General features: G+C 40.9%; 1 protein-coding gene across 4 annotated transcripts in view; it reads right to left on the reverse strand.

The window, feature by feature from the left end:
• Positions 1-18423, reverse strand: part of ptprq (protein tyrosine phosphatase receptor type Q) — a 58793-nt gene that overhangs the window by 21580 nt on the left and 18790 nt on the right. For 3 of the 4 annotated variants that reach the window (XM_050074117.1, XM_050074116.1, XM_050074118.1), the window contains exons 19-37: positions 17459-17579; positions 16776-16884; positions 15221-15335; positions 12073-12142; positions 11739-11938; positions 11326-11554; positions 11092-11220; positions 10838-10984; positions 10528-10691; positions 9558-10071; positions 9256-9417; positions 8769-8948; positions 8573-8680; positions 8135-8416; positions 7751-8032; positions 3459-3779; positions 3110-3385; positions 2837-2988; positions 2443-2584 (exon numbers count right to left, since the gene is read on the reverse strand). In XM_050074117.1, the coding sequence (XP_049930074.1) occupies positions 2443-2584; positions 2837-2988; positions 3110-3385; positions 3459-3779; positions 7751-8032; positions 8135-8416; positions 8573-8680; positions 8769-8948; positions 9256-9417; positions 9558-10071; positions 10528-10691; positions 10838-10984; positions 11092-11220; positions 11326-11554; positions 11739-11938; positions 12073-12142; positions 15221-15335; positions 16776-16884; positions 17459-17579 (3703 nt within the window). The remainder of the gene's footprint in view (positions 1-2442; positions 2585-2836; positions 2989-3109; positions 3386-3458; positions 3780-7750; positions 8033-8134; positions 8417-8572; positions 8681-8768; positions 8949-9255; positions 9418-9557; positions 10072-10527; positions 10692-10837; positions 10985-11091; positions 11221-11325; positions 11555-11738; positions 11939-12072; positions 12143-15220; positions 15336-16775; positions 16885-17458; positions 17580-18423) is intronic. The other variant, XM_050074119.1, reaches the window with a different exon arrangement.

The following is an 18423-nucleotide window of genomic DNA, read 5'->3' on the forward strand; positions in this document are numbered from 1 at the left end:
ACTTCAAGTGTGCAGTCTGCAGACAAACTTTACAGATTGTCATTGATTTTTTTTTATACATTTGTTAGTTGACATGCATTTGTCAAAAGGATAAGAATGGATTTTTGAAGCTTGCCAGACACTGGGACAGAACAAATTTTCAAAGTACTGGATCCGCATTGAACAGGATCTTACTTCTCCTTTTACACCTACTGAGGCTCTAGCACAAACATTAAATAAGGGTGAAAAATAATATGACGAATCCCATCCAAGCAGTCCAAGACAGTTTGGCAAGAAGTATATAAAAGATGTTGTTACGAAAAGGTATCAGCATACTGGATGACCTATTCAAAGAGGGCAATTTCCTTTACTGTAACAGAATGAGGCAAAATTTAATTTGCAGGGACATGGCCATCTTTAGAAATATTCATAAATTAGACACTGTATTAAAGGGAAAGAAGAGTGCTACCTATAGCTACCATAATGTTTCATAAAGCATCAAAGGGGTATGAGATGTGTCCTGGGGTAAATACAGTGGTTGCAAAAATCTTAAGATAATGAGAGACATGTGTTGTAGATTTAATGGAGAAACATGGGATTTTTTTTCCGAACAATGGGAAATATATCAGAAAAACCAGAGGCAAATTTCTTTAATTTAAACACAAGACTACAAGACTCAATAAAAAGGGTCTAACTAAAGATAACTTAATAATGCCTTGTCAAAATAAATCCAAACCTATATGGCTGGACCATGTAGGAATGTAATTTGAAAGGACAGACACATGAAGTGGCCACACTCAGCAGTCAGACAGGAGTCACATTGATTCACAGGGCTGGTACCTGCGGTTATTACACAGGCTAGTTAATAACATGTCGGGCAGGAAATCCAAAGTGTGGGATCATTTTGAGAAGGTGAAGGACGAACCCAAGGTGATATGTAAACTCATCTTCACTGGTCGACTACAAACATGACGTAGCTACATGCCCATTAGCCACTTAGCACAATTATTACTGCTTTGCCGACAGCGTCATTAACAGGCGGCTCGCTCAGTGTGTGACGTGCACTTGTAGATAAAATATAGGCCTATATTAAGGAAGGTTCATTAGTACGGTTTTGTATTTCTCTGTAATGTAGCACAGTGTTAACAATGTTACTGATACTATTCTTTCTCACACCTTCAACTCAAACCATTGTGTTGCCCCGCCCAAAATATATCATTTAATAATTAAATAAGTGACTAGTCGACTAATGGCCCTAAATGACGACTACTGGTCGATTAGGAAAATTCTTAGTCTGGGGCAGCCCTATTGGAAATGTAAAACAGAGCATGGTACATACATGCACGCACTATGGGAGTGTCCCATGGTCTCTCCCTCACAGAGGAATGCTGTGGAATATTTTGGTGAATGGTGAGAATGTTTACCACCCAGATCACCAGAATTGTGTCTCCTTGGGGACAAAACTGGAGTGCTGCAGTTTGTGAATTTGCATTTCGAGTATTAACAGCTAGCTTAATAATCTGTGTCCAGCTGATTCTAAGATGTTAGAAAGAGCCTCAAACTCCTACACTGAAAATGTAGTGGGAACAAATGATAGAAACTGTTGCATGTGAAAAGACGTTGGGACGATTTAACTGTAACAACATGGTTAAAACACAATAAGACTAGGCTTTAGTGGGTTTATATCTGAGGGAGCAACCTAACCTTGATAAGAATCTATAATTGTTGTCATAAATACTAATGCCTACCACGTTAGTGCAACCAAATAACTGCCTCTTACATCAGTGTCTGGTTACCTGCCGGGGCTTTGTTTTGTTTAGCTTTTTGTTTTTTAATATTCTCTCTATAAAATTCAATAACACTTTGAATTATTAAAAGCAAAGAAAAAAAGGAATGGCTGATTGTAAGGTGTTGATAACCTCAGAAATTACTGGCTAAACAATAAGCTCCCTTGCACAGCCTCAGGAAGGCCTGTGCGATTATCAGTGACCCCACACATGCCCTTCATGACTACTTTAAGCCAAAGGCATCGGGAATTGGTGTTAGATTGCATGTATTTAAAGCAAATAGATGAAAGTTTGGTTTTTATCTCAGAAGCCATATGAGTTGTGAACAGCTGAGTTTAATGAGATGATAAGATTTGCTCTTTGTACAGAACTTTTAGACTTTGTTGGACTGCTATAGACTGGCCACAAGCTCTTATATCTTTTAACTTGTTTTTCCTATTCTTTTCTTTTAAGTTCTTACTCTGTCAATTTTTTATTTTTTAGATGCATGTGGATGAAAGTGTTTTTTGTGTGTTTTTATGTCTGCAAACCTGCTTCCTTTTAATTGCTCCTTAAGGGACAAATAAGGTATTCTGAAGTGAAGTGAAAATACAGTACAAATCAATTTTGAACCACAAAACAAGCAGTGACCTAAATCAGTGTTACATCTCTCATGTGTAGAGAGTGTGTACTTTACCTGACTCGTTAGTCGTGAAGGTCACAGGGCTGCTGAACTGATTCCCATGGCCCACTCTGGTGTAACTGTAAACACTGATCTCGTAGGAGCTATGAGGCCTGAAGCCTGATATATACTCTGTGGTCGACAAGCCAGAGGAGTTCTACATACACACACATAAAGTGACACAGGAGATTAAATCATCAAATCCTGATTACTGGAGTGGATAATGTTTTATTTTATCAGCACACATATGTGCATGTGTGTGTACGTATAGTGTTACTGCTGAGTGGTATCTGGAGTGTGAAATTAGAGCTACCGTAAGTGTGACAGTGTGTACTTTTACCAAGTGTGTGCAAGTGTGAGTGCTGTTGTTGTGTGGAGCAGCTTTTTCGGTGTGTGAAATTAACGGTACCCTGTGTGTAACGGTGTGTGTGATGAGGTCTCGGATCCTAAAGCCGTACTGTATCACCACTCCATTGGGCTCCAGAGGAGGCTCCCAGCTCAGCCACACAGAGACTGCTGTGTGGTTATATATAGTCAGGTTACGGGGAGGAGACATGGGGCCTGAAACACAAAGTTAGATAGATAGAGAAGAAGTTGAAACGGACAGTATATCCACAGTTTCATGAGTTTGTATCATCTAATTAGGATCTCAGAGATATTATAAACCTGCTTTCAAACTAACCTCCTTCATCAGTGTGCAGCTGCAGCATCAGATAAGGCCCTGAGCCTTTGCGGGTTGCAGCCGTAATGGTGAGGTTATAAGCTGTGTATGGAAGTAGTTTGGTGAGGGTGAAGGAGGTGTCGAGGGTATGTGTTATGTTGGAGCCCCCCGGGCCAAACAGAGTGAGGGTATACTCTGTTATCTCCCCATTGGCCTCTAGAGGGCGCTGCCACACCACTTCGATAGAGGATGACGACAGATTCCTGGTGGACACCAGCAATGGAGCAGAGCTAGGAACTGAAGAGAAAAAGTGTCGCAATAAATACATGAACCATACACCATTAGTGAATGTCTGTGTAAATAAACTCACTATCATCATCTGTTCTCAGATACAACGTGTTGGTGTGGTTGTAGGCAGCGCCAGCAGCAGTTGCCGGGGTAACAGTGAACACATAAGGGAAATACTTCTTGAGTCTGGTGAACAGGAAGACATTGTCAGTTGTGTTGTGCTTGATGGTCTTGTTGACAGCCGGAGCCCCTTGGTTGGATACGTCCAAGGGGGTGCCGGCCTCCTGTAAGGTGAGCATGTAGGTGGGGCGGCCATTGGGCTCCATGGGAGGGTCCCAGCTGACGATGATGGTCGTGGAGCTGAAGATCTGAGCAGTCAGGTTTCGGACCGAGTCACTTGGCACTGCAGAAGCAAGACAAGAAGAATAGTGTTATTATTATTAACCACCAGTGACTAGACTGATTGAAAACTGTGAGCCCTTTGATGTGAGTTTACTGTACTACGAGGCAGTAAATGAGGGCATCAATCAACCATACACACTCTGACACTTGAGGGAAAATGAACAGCGCACCAGCCATCATCATCATCATCATTATCATCATCTGTCACAAGCACCGTCATAATCATTGGCAGCATTGTTGTAATTAACAAAACCCACAACAGCACATCAAGTAGAACAATACGGCATGACATTACTTTAACAACACAGAAACACAGCATAGGAAAACAGTAAACAGACACAGAATCAATATCCGACTAAATGAACAGCCCATTCAGGAACATACAGAGGCATTTGGGAGGGAAACTCACATACTGAAAACCTTGGGAAAGAAAAGGGGTTGAGGAGAAAATACTCATCCTGTTCATCGTCTCAGCCCCTCCGAAAATAACGCATGGTACACAGAGAAGAAATAAAAGGGGGAGATGAAGGGGAAAGGGGAGATAAAACTTGACAGATCCATAAGATGAATGAGTGGATGTGAGGGGCCAGGTGTGTGTGGGGGTCTGAGCCCAGCAGGGGGGCTTGGCTGTGCGGAAGAGACAAGGAGCCCTGGAGATCCGCTGCTTTGCTGAGAGTGGAGCAGCTAGAGCACAGGCAGAGATACAGAGTCAGTATGAGCAGTAATCATTCAGAGACAGAGAATATGTTAACAAGAAAAAAAAAAAAAATCACAAACATGAAATGTATGTGACAAAGTCTGTGGCGGCTGTCTGCACCATTTTTCCCAAAATAACATAAAAACAAAGAGATCAGCTTTATGTACACTTCACTTTTTTTTCCCACTGAGGACATCAAAAACACTAAGTATAACTAAATATTACATCCAAATTTTGGTTTCCGTGGCAACAATGCAATCGTAGCATGAGCCCAGCTTGAACTTTCTTAAAGCACGTCAGGCTTTGTTTTTCCTCTGTCATCATATCGTAAACGGTTCTGCGCTATCTTTCTCTTTTGCTCTGTCTTTTTTTTTTTTTTAATCCCTCACAACTTTCGTCGTGCTTAGCAAAAGGAAACACAAACTGGCTGTCTTCAAGGCACAGAGTCACAGGCAGACAAAAATAGAGCCAGTTTGCCAGACTGACGGTTATCTCCTTTCACTAACAGGCTGAAAGTCACGTCTTCAATCGCCAAGTTTTTATGTAATTTTTTTTTTTTGGAAGTTGAAGAGTTTTGAAAAAAGTGTGCAGACTCACCCTCCAGCGAGACTTTGAATCATCCTATGCAATAATTACCTTTACCAATAATTACCTAGCGTTATGTGTCGTATTTTATCTTTAAGTCTATTCTTTTAAAATTATTCTTATTTATGTATGTGGGACTGTGTGCATATGTGTGTCTGACTGACCGTCTTCCGGTAAGAACAGGGTTAGTGGCTCGCTCTGGACCCCTCCGTCCCCCTGCACCGTGCTGGAGGTCATCCACACGATGTAGTTTGTACCCCCAATCAGCCGAGTCAGAGTGTAGGAGAGGGCTGAATCAGGGGAGGCAGGTGCAGGTACGTCTGAAACAGGAACCCTCTGTGGAGAAAAAGGAGCGTTAGGATTACTTTCACACACTGACAGAGGCCTTTAATCAAGAGCACAATACGTGCTATGTATGCAGATGGGTGACAAATGAAATTAAAACCTATTATTAAGTGTCTCAGCCAGGTGTTAATCCTGCATTTATTATGTTTCCACACTAATTTATTCAGATTTTTTAGGTTTTTGGACACTTGGGGGAAGTGGAAGCTGTAAACCAAGCGGCAACCATCTGGGCTGAAAAATGAAAGCAACGCCGAAGTGCCAAAAACAGTTCCAGTACAGTTCCTTAAATGGCCACTTGAGGCTGGCTCCAGGAGCAAGTCAGTCCTCATCGACACCCATGTTAAAATGCCCAACTATTGCAGAAACAAACATGTTTAAAGCCTGGTACACCATCCCTTTATTACTGTCATCGTCCACTGTAACCATCCTAAATTGCAGCACCAGTTACATTACACATGTGTCATACCTCATAGCTCTCACTGGGGCAAAGACTGTGTGCAGTCCTTCATTGAATAGCTTTGGCGTCACCATAGTCTATAATTTAGATCCACCCACATCTAGTCACTTCTGGCTCCAAAAAACCAAGTGGTGACGGCCAAAATGCCAAACTTAAGCTTCAAAATGGGACTCTACAAACCAGTGGGTGGCTGTATCCAGTATACAGTCTATGTGACGAACAAAATATTGATATATCATCCCATTATAAAGCTGATCTTATGAATGTGTAAGCAACTAGCTTAGAGTTCGTTAGCTATTTACACATCCAGCAGACACAAAGCAATGTTTGCATTTATTTTGAGTTTTTTTGAGTGTTCACCCGGCCAATGTAGGTAAATTTTCTCTCTCTTTTAGCTCTGTTTTGGTCTCTACAAACTACTGAGGGAAATATTCGGCTGATTAGCTGCTAAATGCAGCACTATGTTACCAGCTAGTTGCTAACTTTCACTGGCTGGTGTTGTGCATGTAGCTTACAGTAAGGTTTTTCTTAGCTGGAAACAACTACCTGCTGCTGGCAACAAAGTCAATGAGAGCAGTGTGAGGGAACCACAACAGGAAAGTTGCAGGCCAGAAATCCAAAACAATGAGCTAAAAGACACTAAAACGGGGAACCGCTGAGTTGGGTGATAATCCTCTGTGGGTTTCTCACGACTAGCAACACTTTCTACATTACATGTAGTCATTTGACCTATCTTTTATATAAAAATATGCTGCATGCAGCTTTAATCTGTCACTTGCTATCTTTATATTCTATATATGGTGCATGTCTCACCTGCTGAGCGACAGTGCTGTTATCAGAGTAGTAAATGGTGTAGTGTACAATGATCCCATTGGGTTCAGTAGGCGGGTGCCACAGTAAGATGACAGAGGAGGCGGTCACATTTGCATAAGTCACATTCTGAGGGGGGTCGAATGGTTCTGAAAGCCAAAGAGCACAGACAAATATTCAGGAAGTGAGAAAAAAGTGCTTCATTCAAATGCAGTGTAAAGATTTTTTTTGTATGAGAGGATGATAAAGTTATCTATCTAAAAATGCTCTGATAATCATCAAGCACCTGCATCAGTGGTGGTAAAGCTGATGTAGATCAGCACTCCTCCATTTCCCAGCCTGGTCCAGCTGGAAACGGAGGCGTTGTAGCGACTCTCTGAGTCTACATTAATAACCACTGATGTCCCTGTCACATTCTGCCACAGCTCAGTCGTTTCATTCCTGACAAAGAGAGCCACCAGATGTTGCAATGTGTTCTGTTTTCCTTTTAAATCTCTTTTTTAAACAGAGAGAGAGAGGTGGAAGAAAGAAACTCACCAAACTCTGACCACATAGTAGAGTATGTCTGAATTGGCTTCACGGGGCGGTTCCCATGACAACTCTACCTCATAGTCTGACAACTTCCTGGCGCGGAGGAACTGTGGAGGTGTGTCTGGAGCTGAGATGTAGGAGAAAGGCTTTCCAGTAATGTAACACAAACAGGAGCATGGCCTGTCAATACAGAATCTGATGAGTGATAAAAAATATATTTGCACTGGGCGGATAAGAACCTCAGGAACGTGCCAGACAGACACAGAATATTGCTCTGAAATTTAAAAAACAGGTTATTTGTAATGATGTTGTTGTTTGTGCTTCTCAGTCCTGATGGGGGTCACGTGGGTCATGTGGCATCAAATACCTGTGATGTAACATGATTAGCATGAGCTGAAACAGAGATGTAACTGAAGAGGAAAAGACGAGAGGAAAGTCAGATTTAATCAGATGCCCTTCGAACTCAGTCATGATGTAATCGTGCAGTGTCCTGGAACTGAAAACAAACCCTCCCCTTTTTCTCCCCTCCCCCACCCGTCCCTCTCACCATCCTCCAGTGTGGTGATGTTGAGTGGCTCGCTGCTGTGGTTTCCCGGCCCGACACGTGTGTGTGCTTGCACCATGACGCGATAGCGTGCATATTTCCTCAGATGCATGACGTGGATGAAGTTGGTGAGGGAGGTGAGGTTTAGGTAGTGGGTGGAATTCCACAGCTCTAGGCTGTAGTGGGTAATGATCCCATTAGGCATCAAAGGAGGTTCCCAGGTCACGTTCACTTCGCTGGGACTGACCGACTCATAAGTAACATTGTATGGAGGACTGCCTGGGACTGGAGAGAGAACACAAGATGCACCTTTACTAAAATCTGAACAGTCGATATTTTTACTAAAGATTTTCATAAGAGTGTATTTGCATGCATCTATCAACACACCGTCTTCTCCAGACAGCAGGTATAAAGTGTCAGACGTTTGGTTGCCATGGCCGTAACGTGTGTACGCCCTCACAGACACATTGTAGTAGGTGAATGGCTTCAGGTTCATCAGAGTGACTGTGTTAGAGGACGTGTTCATCAACGCAGAGTAGGACTCGTTCTCATACAGGACCTCATAATGTTGGATTATCCCATTGGCTTGTTCTGGAGGAGACCAGGCTAATGTGGCAGTGGAGGGGCTGGTGTCAACCACAGCGAGGTTCACAGGCGGAGAGTCAGGCTCTGAGGAAGGGACGGACAAGAAAAATCCCAGAGTGATCTTTCATTGAATAAAATGTGATTAAACTGATATATTATAGAATGAGACATAATCAAATCAAACAATCTAACTAACCTAGTATCACATATTTACATGTACAGTTTGTGTTCAGCACATACCGTCCTCTAAGGTGAAAACAAAAATGTCGTCTTCCTCAGAGAGAGAGCTCTCGCCCACAGCTGTAGATGCAGCTACACGTAGCTTATATGCAGTATACTTGTCCAAATCTATACATTAGAACAGAGACATTTAGCAACAGACTGGTACCATAATTATTATAATGACTGTATAGAGCTGAGCAGAAAAGTTGATTACCTGTTATCAATATGCTGGTGGTATTTGTAACCCATGTCAAGGCCTGATTATTGTGCAGTTTGAGGCCATAGACAGTGTAATGAGTGATCCGCCCATTGGGGTTGAGAGGTGGGACCCAGGTAACTTGTATGGAGGTGGAGCTGATGTTTTGATAGGAAACTTCGAGCACTGAGCTTGGGACTAAACAACACATACAGTTAAAGACATTATTAGGGACAAAGAATTGTTAAGGTTTTGCTAGCCTTCTCATTTGTTTGTTTTTTATTGTTCGGGGTTAATCCAAGTGACATGTAAAAGCAAAGCAAAACACTTCCTTTTCTATTTCCTCTTGTCTTTAAATACTGCACTTAAAGTAGATCTTGACTGCATGATTCTTGCACTTTTTGGGGTTGTATCCACATGGTTGAATGCTCTTATTGTTGGTCTCTTTGGACAAAATCGTCAGCTAAATAAATGTAATGTAATGTGATGTAATGTGACCACCGACCCTGCTCCCTGGTCTTCTCAGTGATGTCCGTTGCAGGTCCCTCTCCCACTGTTGTGGAGGCAGTGACCCTGAACGTGTACTCGGTGAAGGGATTCAGATCTGACACCAAGTAAGACACCTCCTCAGACAAAACCTCCATCACCTCCTCTCTAACTGTCACACCTGCAGCATGCATGGAGACACAGATCGATACACAAGACCACATGCACACACAGTATTTAGCACTGGAATAGATAAAAATCCTTCTATGAAGGGCTGCAGGAAGTTAAGAGAAGCAGTGTTCATGGTTATCGCTCTCCCACCTGTAGTACCAGAAGTTGCCACACTACGTGTTGCGTGTCCAGTAATTGATGCATCGTGTGTGGACAGGCGTAGCTGGCCTGGGGTCAGAGCCAAGGGGGAGGAATCTGAGGTCATATCCCCAGCGTGTGATTGCTTTGTCAGCCAGGGTGGAAGTGTAGCAGCTGGCACAGAGGTGAGAGAGAATGCAGAGGTCCCAGAGACCGCAGAGTCAAAAGACTGACTGTTTGTGCTGTAAGCGTGTGAAGCAGAAACGTAACTGGTGCTGGGCTTTTCTGTGACGATGGAGTCAGCAGTTGTTTGAGCATTGGTGTTAGTGATTTGATCAGCGCTTCTTTGACCAAAGTGTGTGACGGTGGAAGCGGTTGCACCAGTGGGCAGCGTGCGGGCAGAAATAGTAGCCGTGAAAGTGGGCGGTGATGTGACCAAACTGAGCTCAGCAGTTCTCTTACGGCGCCCTGGATTGTCCTGGACATCAGGGGGAACGGTCTCATCTTCATGCAAACCAGTTGTATTCTGAAGGTAGAAATATACATGTTATCGTCTGACTGTAGTTTTACTCCGGTTGCGTGCAGAGCAAAGCGTTGATTCTGTATCATTTTGGCTCATCAGCTCTTAAAGGTATACTATGCAGGATTTTCCTGAAAAACGATGTATGCACTCATACAAAAGTAATCTGTCTCAATCATCATTTATGACCCAATAGAAGTGTGTGGCAGTGTATTTGGATGGATGGATGAATTTGACAACAGTTCTAATGGGTCATACAGATGTCCTAACCCTGAAAATCATGAAGTGCTTTTACAATGGAAAAAAACATGTTTCTTTAGTACACACTGTGAGTATACATCCAAGGATTTTTCAACCTTTTCAGCTGAACAGGTTCAGGTTTTAACACTGAGTTTTTATTAGCACTGAGCTGTGATGTGATGCAGTTATGGTGGCTATACATAGATGTGACATCTGGCTTACCATCTCTGCCAGGAGGGTAATTTCCTGCAGCAGAACCTCGCCAACCAGAACCTGCAGTTTGTACTGGGTGATCGGACCGTTGGGCTGGGCAGGGATTCTCCAACTCACACGGATTGAAACTGAATCCTCGGCTTCTGCCATCAAGTCCTGTACTGCACTGGGTGCTACTCACACACATAGGGCAAATAGAGCCAGGGAGAATTAGACACAGACATAGAAGTGAACAAAACAAAATTCTAAGTGAATTCATGAGGATACATCTAAACACAAAAATACATATGTTAGTACATTCATTTATGAGTGGTCTTACCCTCAGCAGGTGTAATTACATCATCCTGCGCTGCTGGACCCACTTCTCCAGCAGCTTTGGCTCGGACAGCCACCGTGTACTGTGTGTAGGGGGTCAAACCAGTCAGAGAAAACCGAGTGTCTGCTGTGCTGTTCTCATACAAATATCCTGGGATGAAGAAGAAACAGAAAATTGTGAGTGGATTTCTATCAATTTAGAGTTTGTGTCAGTCTATGTATGCATGCAAGTGTGTTCAAGAGTGAATATTTAACAACCTGTTGGCCCATAAAGGTAGAGCACATAGGTGAATTTTCCTGTAATAATGTTGGGAGTGCTCCAGGACACAGATATTGATCTAGACGTCATATTCAATATGGAGAAGTTCTGTGGTGGGTCTTCTGGGGCTGTCATACACAAACACACAGAGATCATTAATTTATAAATGCAGTAAATATTTTATATGCTAACTACAGTCTGGACTGGGGCCTGTTTTGCTTCTTTTTCCACACCTGATTCTGGCATGCGGACCATAGTGGAGGCTATCTGTCCCTCTCCATCAGAGGTGAAGGCAGACACTTCGAACAGATAGGCAGTGTAAGGTCGTAGCTGATCAACTCCTACAGATATGGGCACACTCCAGGAAGCTGCAGGGGGCACGGCGGAGAGGGTGATGGGTGACGACGATGCTGTTATCTCCAAGGGACTAAGAGTCGCGCGGGACAGGATATCAGCTGCATCCTATAGATACAAATCACACAGGACATACAAAGAGGGAAAAGTATATTAGAAAAAAAATCTAGCCCTATGTTGTATAAATGTTTGTCCTTGTGCTTTGGTTGCATCTATAATCCTGACAGAACAGAACATTTCACAATAACAGTTCAGTGAAAAAGACAAAGGGTGAAAATGTGTAATGCAGTACATTGCAGTGAGGCAGCGCTCCGGTCATGATGTCCTCTGCGTTGACCTCTAGCGTGCGGACCGTTTGCCCAGTACGAGCGTGTTTAGCCTTGACAGCAAACTTTGTGATGAGGCCGTTGATGCGGTGCGGCAGGAACCAGGTGACCATGACGGAGGTGTGGTTCTGAGCAAACGCAGTCAAGTTTGTGACCAGGCCGGGGGCTGCAGGAAATGCACACAGAAATTAATGCACACACACACACACACACACACAGACATACAATACGGTAAATATAAAATGACTGTTCTAGATTTTGAGATCATATGCAAGTGTGTGCATGTGCAAAAAAACCCACGGGACTCTGCTGTCTTTATGTATAAAGATTTGCTGAAGGCTCCTATTCCAGCGGGAACTATGGCTGCTACCTAAAGGGACAGAGAGACAGAGAGACAGAGATGGTATAGGTATTACTAATAATGAATAATTCATGTTCCTGTCAATAGGGCAGTCACCAGATCCCGATTGGGTGCTAATCTCAGGCAATGATCACAACTGGAACAGCACTCTGTTCAAGGTGATTCAGTGATCCCAGAAACATGTTAACAACAATGATACAACAGTATACACCAGGTATGTGTCAATAGTGTGTAAACAGAACTCAGCCTCTGCCCACATCTTTAATCTTCTCAAAGATTAAAAGAGAATAAATAAAAAATGAATGATAAAGAAATTAATAATGACACGAAAATGAAATGGCAATTAAAGCCTGATTATCTGGCTAATGGGGAATTCATCTAAATGGACAATAATGAATGCCACCTCCAAAATTTTATCTTGAAAGATCCATCTTCAGCTTTCATTTACTAGATTTCTGCCGGGAACACACTCATCATAGATTCAACCATTTATTGCAACAAATGGAAATACAGCTATGCTTGGCATTGATGGGTCTGCACTTAAGACAAGCAGCACTCCTCACATTAGACAAGCAGCATGCCAAGGCAAAACAGTGAGCACAATGCAGAAAACACCCCCGGGTATACAAGAGTGGGCCCAAAGCAAGACATTAAATACCATTTTGACCTTTAAGCCATGAAGAGACTCATAATTAGAAAGGCGGAGGCTGGGGTGGTGGAGGCAAAGCTTTGCCAGCAGCAGCAGCGGTGTGTGGCAGCATTGGTGTAGCAGGGATCAGTGAGTAGGACGTCACATTTAAATGGACCGCCTTGCTGTGAAAATGGGCTGTGACTGTTGTAATTAAAACGATGATTCAGTCAGTGGGCGGTCAGCTGCTTCCAGCTGGGGCGTATGAACTAACTCAATACTTCATATTTATAGTGGAGCACTATGAAACACACTGCATATTAAACAGAAATGTCAACTAATTAATATAGAAGGAACATATTTGTGTCTTTAGTTTGGCCATAGGGCATTTTTCATCTTTTTTCTAATTGGCTTTAAAAATGTTTCTTAATGCAAATATGTGATGAAAATAACCTACAGAGGAGCGTGTCCAGAGAGCAAGCACAACACCTGCACAGTGCAGTCTAATGCAAAAATAACATTAAAAACTGCAACCTCAAATTACCATAGAGTGAATCAATGACTCTGAATTGGACTTTAAAAAAAATATATTTTTATTGAGCCAAAGAAGATTATGCACACAGTATATTACTGTGTCAATGCTCATTTCCATTTATATTAAAAAATGTAAAATTGTATACATTGACTGATAGAAGACAGATGAAATAGGCGAAAAGATATAGGATTGTATTTTGAGATTGTTACTGTATGAAAAATAAGCAAATTTAAAAAGAGAGGGAAAACAATTAAATGCAAATAAATAATTAAATTTAATAAGAAATGACTAAGATAAAATAAATAGACACAATACTTTTAACATTAAGTAAAAAAGACCAAATTAAATATATTAAAAAAGAAACATTAATTAAATTCAATCCTTAAAAGTATCTATCTATTTGTGGGGTGATTTTGTGGAATGGACTAGAGGAAGTGATCAAACAAAGTAAAAACATCAGTCAGTTTAAAAGGATGTACAAAAAAAGCGAAGTACAGAAATGAGGAGGGGGAATGCAGAGCTCTCTTATGGTGATATTGTTATTGGTTTTCTTTTGTTCATTTCTGGGTAGTGTTGTTAATTATATATGAAGAGCATAAACAGAGTAGTTTACTCATGGGGATGCACGCTGGGACAGCGAGTTTGTTTATGAGATTGACTGTGTATTGATGGAGTAGGATAGAGCATATATTTTATATATATTGAGTAGTTTATTATTTTTTTAAATGTTTAAAATGAAGCATATTTAATCTAAATGTAAGAATAGTAACATGAATTGGACATTTTAAAGTGCACATAAGTAATAGCCCTTAATAACACTTAATAAGTGTTCATGATTTTGTCTTTATTGCCTGAGAATAACTGTATTTGGAGTGTTTTAAGTTTTTTTATTACCATACAGCAATTACACTGTTGAAATAAAGAAAAATAAAATGAAACAAGATAAATTAAAATAAAATACAATTAAATTAAGTTAAGTAAAACAAAATAAAATAAAATTAAACAAGATAAAATAAAATAAAATAAAATAAAATAAAATTAAAAAAACTGTCAATACTTAGTAATACTTACGTAAAACAGATTAAAGGAAGCAATAGGAAAGCAATTTATTTCAGCTTCCGTGATCTATGATTTTTATCATTCAGGTGATATTAACATAATTATAATGTTCTTAGTTTGTCAGTTCAGCTTTGTGCATGGCTTAGAGGGCCACCACACTCACAGGTGAGATGCAGTAATATGATACACGCACATGCACACACACACACACACACACACACACATACGCACGCACACGCACGCACACACACACACACACACACACACACACACACACACACACACACACACACACACACACACACACACACACACACACAAACTCATAATCGCACGCACACACAAATACAGAATGTGCAGGTATAATCACAATGTGTGTCAGCCTCTCAGAGTCCATTTGTATGAAGGTCATTGTGGGTTAATGAATTCTGAAAACTAATAAGCACGATCACATTCAAGCTCAGTGACAACAGACAGTGGAAAGAGCCATGGCTGATCCATAGATCTGTTTACCTGATTAATAATGCAGCCAGGATCAATTACCAGCATTCAGCCAGATCAAGAGAATAGTCTGCTCCTGTGGGATCTGTCCACATGATAATACACGAATACAGTTTCCAGGAATATGCTTGTTATGACACACACTAAGATTGTTGGTGCTTGGGTGTGTGTCTAATGAATATAAAAATTTAAGTAAATATATTCACAGAATTTGGCTCTTAAGTTTATCAAAGCTTCTATTTTTTTGTGTGCTATTTTTGGTGCATAAAGTTTTTATTGTTTGGCTTTGGTTGTGTTTGAGCAGATTTCTATCAGCTACCCTCTAATGGGAATAAAGATTTGAATCTTGAATTGTGTATCCTACCTCAATGTGGTACGTAGAACCTGAGGTGAAGTCAGTGAGCAGCGTCTCTGGTATGTCCAGGTACTTGGTCACCTGGGTGAAGGTGGGATCAGGGTAGGGACACACCTCCTTGTACCTGCAGGGAGAAATCAGTTTTTAAGATCAGCATCATCTTACATAAACTTACATTATATTTTAATAAACAGTATGAGGGTGGATGAAGGACCCTGAGCAACAGTAAAAGACTTATATTCAGTTAGATTTAGGTGCAAAACTGTCAGTGGCAGAAAGAAAAGTTAAGAGTAAGTTAAAGAAGCAGTTTGTAACATTTAGGGGGATTTAGTGGCATCTAGGGGAGAGAACTGCACATTGCAACCAGCTGAAACTTTCTCTCCAAAACAAACAGTTTCACCTTACAAATCAGTGTTTCTCCTAAGCTCTCGTCACGGAGGGGCTGCCAACTACAGTGGCCAATGCAAAATGCAAATAGCCCCCTCTAGAGTCAGTGTTTGGATTGTCCATTCTGGGCTACTGTGGAAAAATGGCAGTTCATCATAACATTCTCCGTAGATGAGAATCGGCTTCCTACCTATATATAAATGGGTCATTCTAAGGTAACAAAAACACAATAATTCTTATTTTTAGGTGACCTTACACTAAAGAAAACTACTTATATACTTATGCTTATTATATCATAATCCATTTCTACCAATATATCTCTCTAAAACCTAGACACTGGACCTTTAAGTTTACTCAGTTCCTGTATTTAAGCACAGTTTTAAAGTACCTCTTTGACCTCAGTGACAGAAATCTCTGTCTTTCCGGCTATTTTAGACTAAAATTTTTGTCAATTTGTTACAATAAATTTCTAAAATCCTTTCTCCTGTCTTGTTTCAAGGAGACACTAATTTGTAGGACATTTAAATCAAGTCAGTTTAAATTAAAAACAGGTTGAAATATTGTCAATGTACTGTACAAAATGTGGTTTTTAGGGCTCTGTAATAAAATTAAACTGCACAGTGCTTAGTAAGTAAGCAGTTAAAACCTCCACTTAGACCCACAACAACAAAAATACTGCATTATTGCATCAGTAGTAATAATCCTATGATATATATGACAGCACAAAATGGGCCATTTGGCATAATAATTACTTCTGAATGTTGGAATTTAACTTGCAAAGAGTTATTTAAATTGTAGTATTACTGCTTTTGCTCAGGTAAAATATTTGAATGCTTCTTCCACCCCCGAAAACTGCAAATCACTGGAGTCCCACACATGGAAAAATAAAGTGTGTACAAAACCACAATGCACAGAGATGTTTATTATTTTTTAATTGATATGTATCTTTGTGGTAAGTCTTTCCTTTATTTATTGGTATTCTCTTTTCATTAAATTTGACAAATGTATATTTAGTAAATCGATACTTTATATTTTCATGGTCTCATGGTGACTCAGCAGACAAAGACAATAACACTCTCCTGGATTGTGAATCTGACACTCACCACCTGTGTGTACCTGCTCCAGCAGACCAAAAATAAATCTTTTTTAGTTTTTCCAAAAGACAACAAAGAATTACCTGATGACATATCCATCTATATTGTTGGCATCCGACGGCATGGTCCAGGAGAGCAGGATACCGTTAGAGCCCACAGCCTCTCCTTCCAGGCCTAAAGGTGGACCAGGAACTAGAGGGGACGATGGGAAGAGTGTGAATGAAAAAAGAGGAGAAAAGAGAACAGAAGATTGTCTTCACATCTCATCTTCACTCTATATACTGTGTTCAATATCATCAATACAGCAAATATCCAATACAGATACTTGTGTATATCACAACTCAACAGAACACAGAGTCATTTGAAGAATACTGTTGTTGTCTGTGGGGGTCTGATCCTCCGAGCGTATGTGTGTGAATGTGTGTGTGAGAGAGAGAGTGTGTTTTAGGTTGAACTCTGATGAATAAGGCCTCACACAGCAGTGGCATTTCACTGACATTCACTGCAGACCCATTCATCCTGCGGTTCAAAAGCCCGGGCTTAAGTTACCTAAGAGGAATTAAACAGGGAACAAACACACACAGACACACACGCACAAACACACACACATCTACTGTACTAATTCCTTCCCCTCAGTGTGTGTGTGCATGTGCTACACAGGGACTAAATTAAACAGCAGAGGGCAGACGAGAACCTGATGGCACTTTAACACCCAAAAACAAAACCCATCTAAACAACAACAACAAACAGTGCGTGCCCGTCTCACCGCTCTCATTAGTATTGATCATGCGGCTGACTCCAGGGCTGATGTTGGAGGAGGAGGAGGAGGAGGCCGCGGTGACCGTTACGCTGTAATGTGTCCCTGGACTGACATTCACCACATTGGCCTGCGAAAACAGACACATGGTCACAACATATACACGCACCAGTGCACACACAAGACCAACAAGCTCAACACTAATATACTGTAGATCAGTGGTTCCCCTACAGTTTGAAAGTAACTACGGTAAGTATATGTACTCGAGTGCTCGCTTAAGTGCAAATTCGACATACTTATACTTTACTCGAGTATTTCCATTTTATGCAACTTTATAATTCTACTACATTATAAACTACATTTGTCTAACAGCTTTAGTTACTTTTCTGATTACAATTTTTCATATTGTTCTTGTCCAGAAATCCATGCATCTTCAGATGTGTTGATGTGGAACGTTTGTGATAAACTGGGGGATGAAGTGTTCCTGTATGTGTGAAGAAAATCCTCCTACTTCTCAAGCTAAATAAACTCTTTAAAAGATCATGCCTTTGTGGTTGCTGCTCCAAAGCTTTGGAATAGCCTTCCACTTTCAACAAAATGCTCCCCCTCCATTAACACATTCAAGACAAATCTTAAAACGTACATTCAATGGCCCGTGGTTGTTTGTAGTGGTTTTATTATTTTAGTATTTTATCGTATGTAACTGTTCTTACCGGTGTCTTTCTGTTTTATATTTGTGTACATGTCACATGGCTATATATTTGTGTGTCATTCTTTTAATTTGTACAGCAGTTTGGTCAACTGTTTTCAAAAACATGTGCTACATAAATGAACTTGATTTGATTTGAAAAACCCTCTTGTATCAGTTGATAAATGCGTTGTTACAAAGCTGAAAACAGGCTTTTTTTCTGACTTTTTATAGACATGTGGTTCCCACAGGACAGCCACGCTACGAACATATGATGTTCTTGTAG

The sequence above is a fragment of the Epinephelus moara genome, chromosome 20 (genome assembly GCF_006386435.1).
Source record: "Epinephelus moara isolate mb chromosome 20, YSFRI_EMoa_1.0, whole genome shotgun sequence".
Lineage (NCBI taxonomy): Eukaryota > Metazoa > Chordata > Actinopteri > Perciformes > Serranidae > Epinephelus > Epinephelus moara.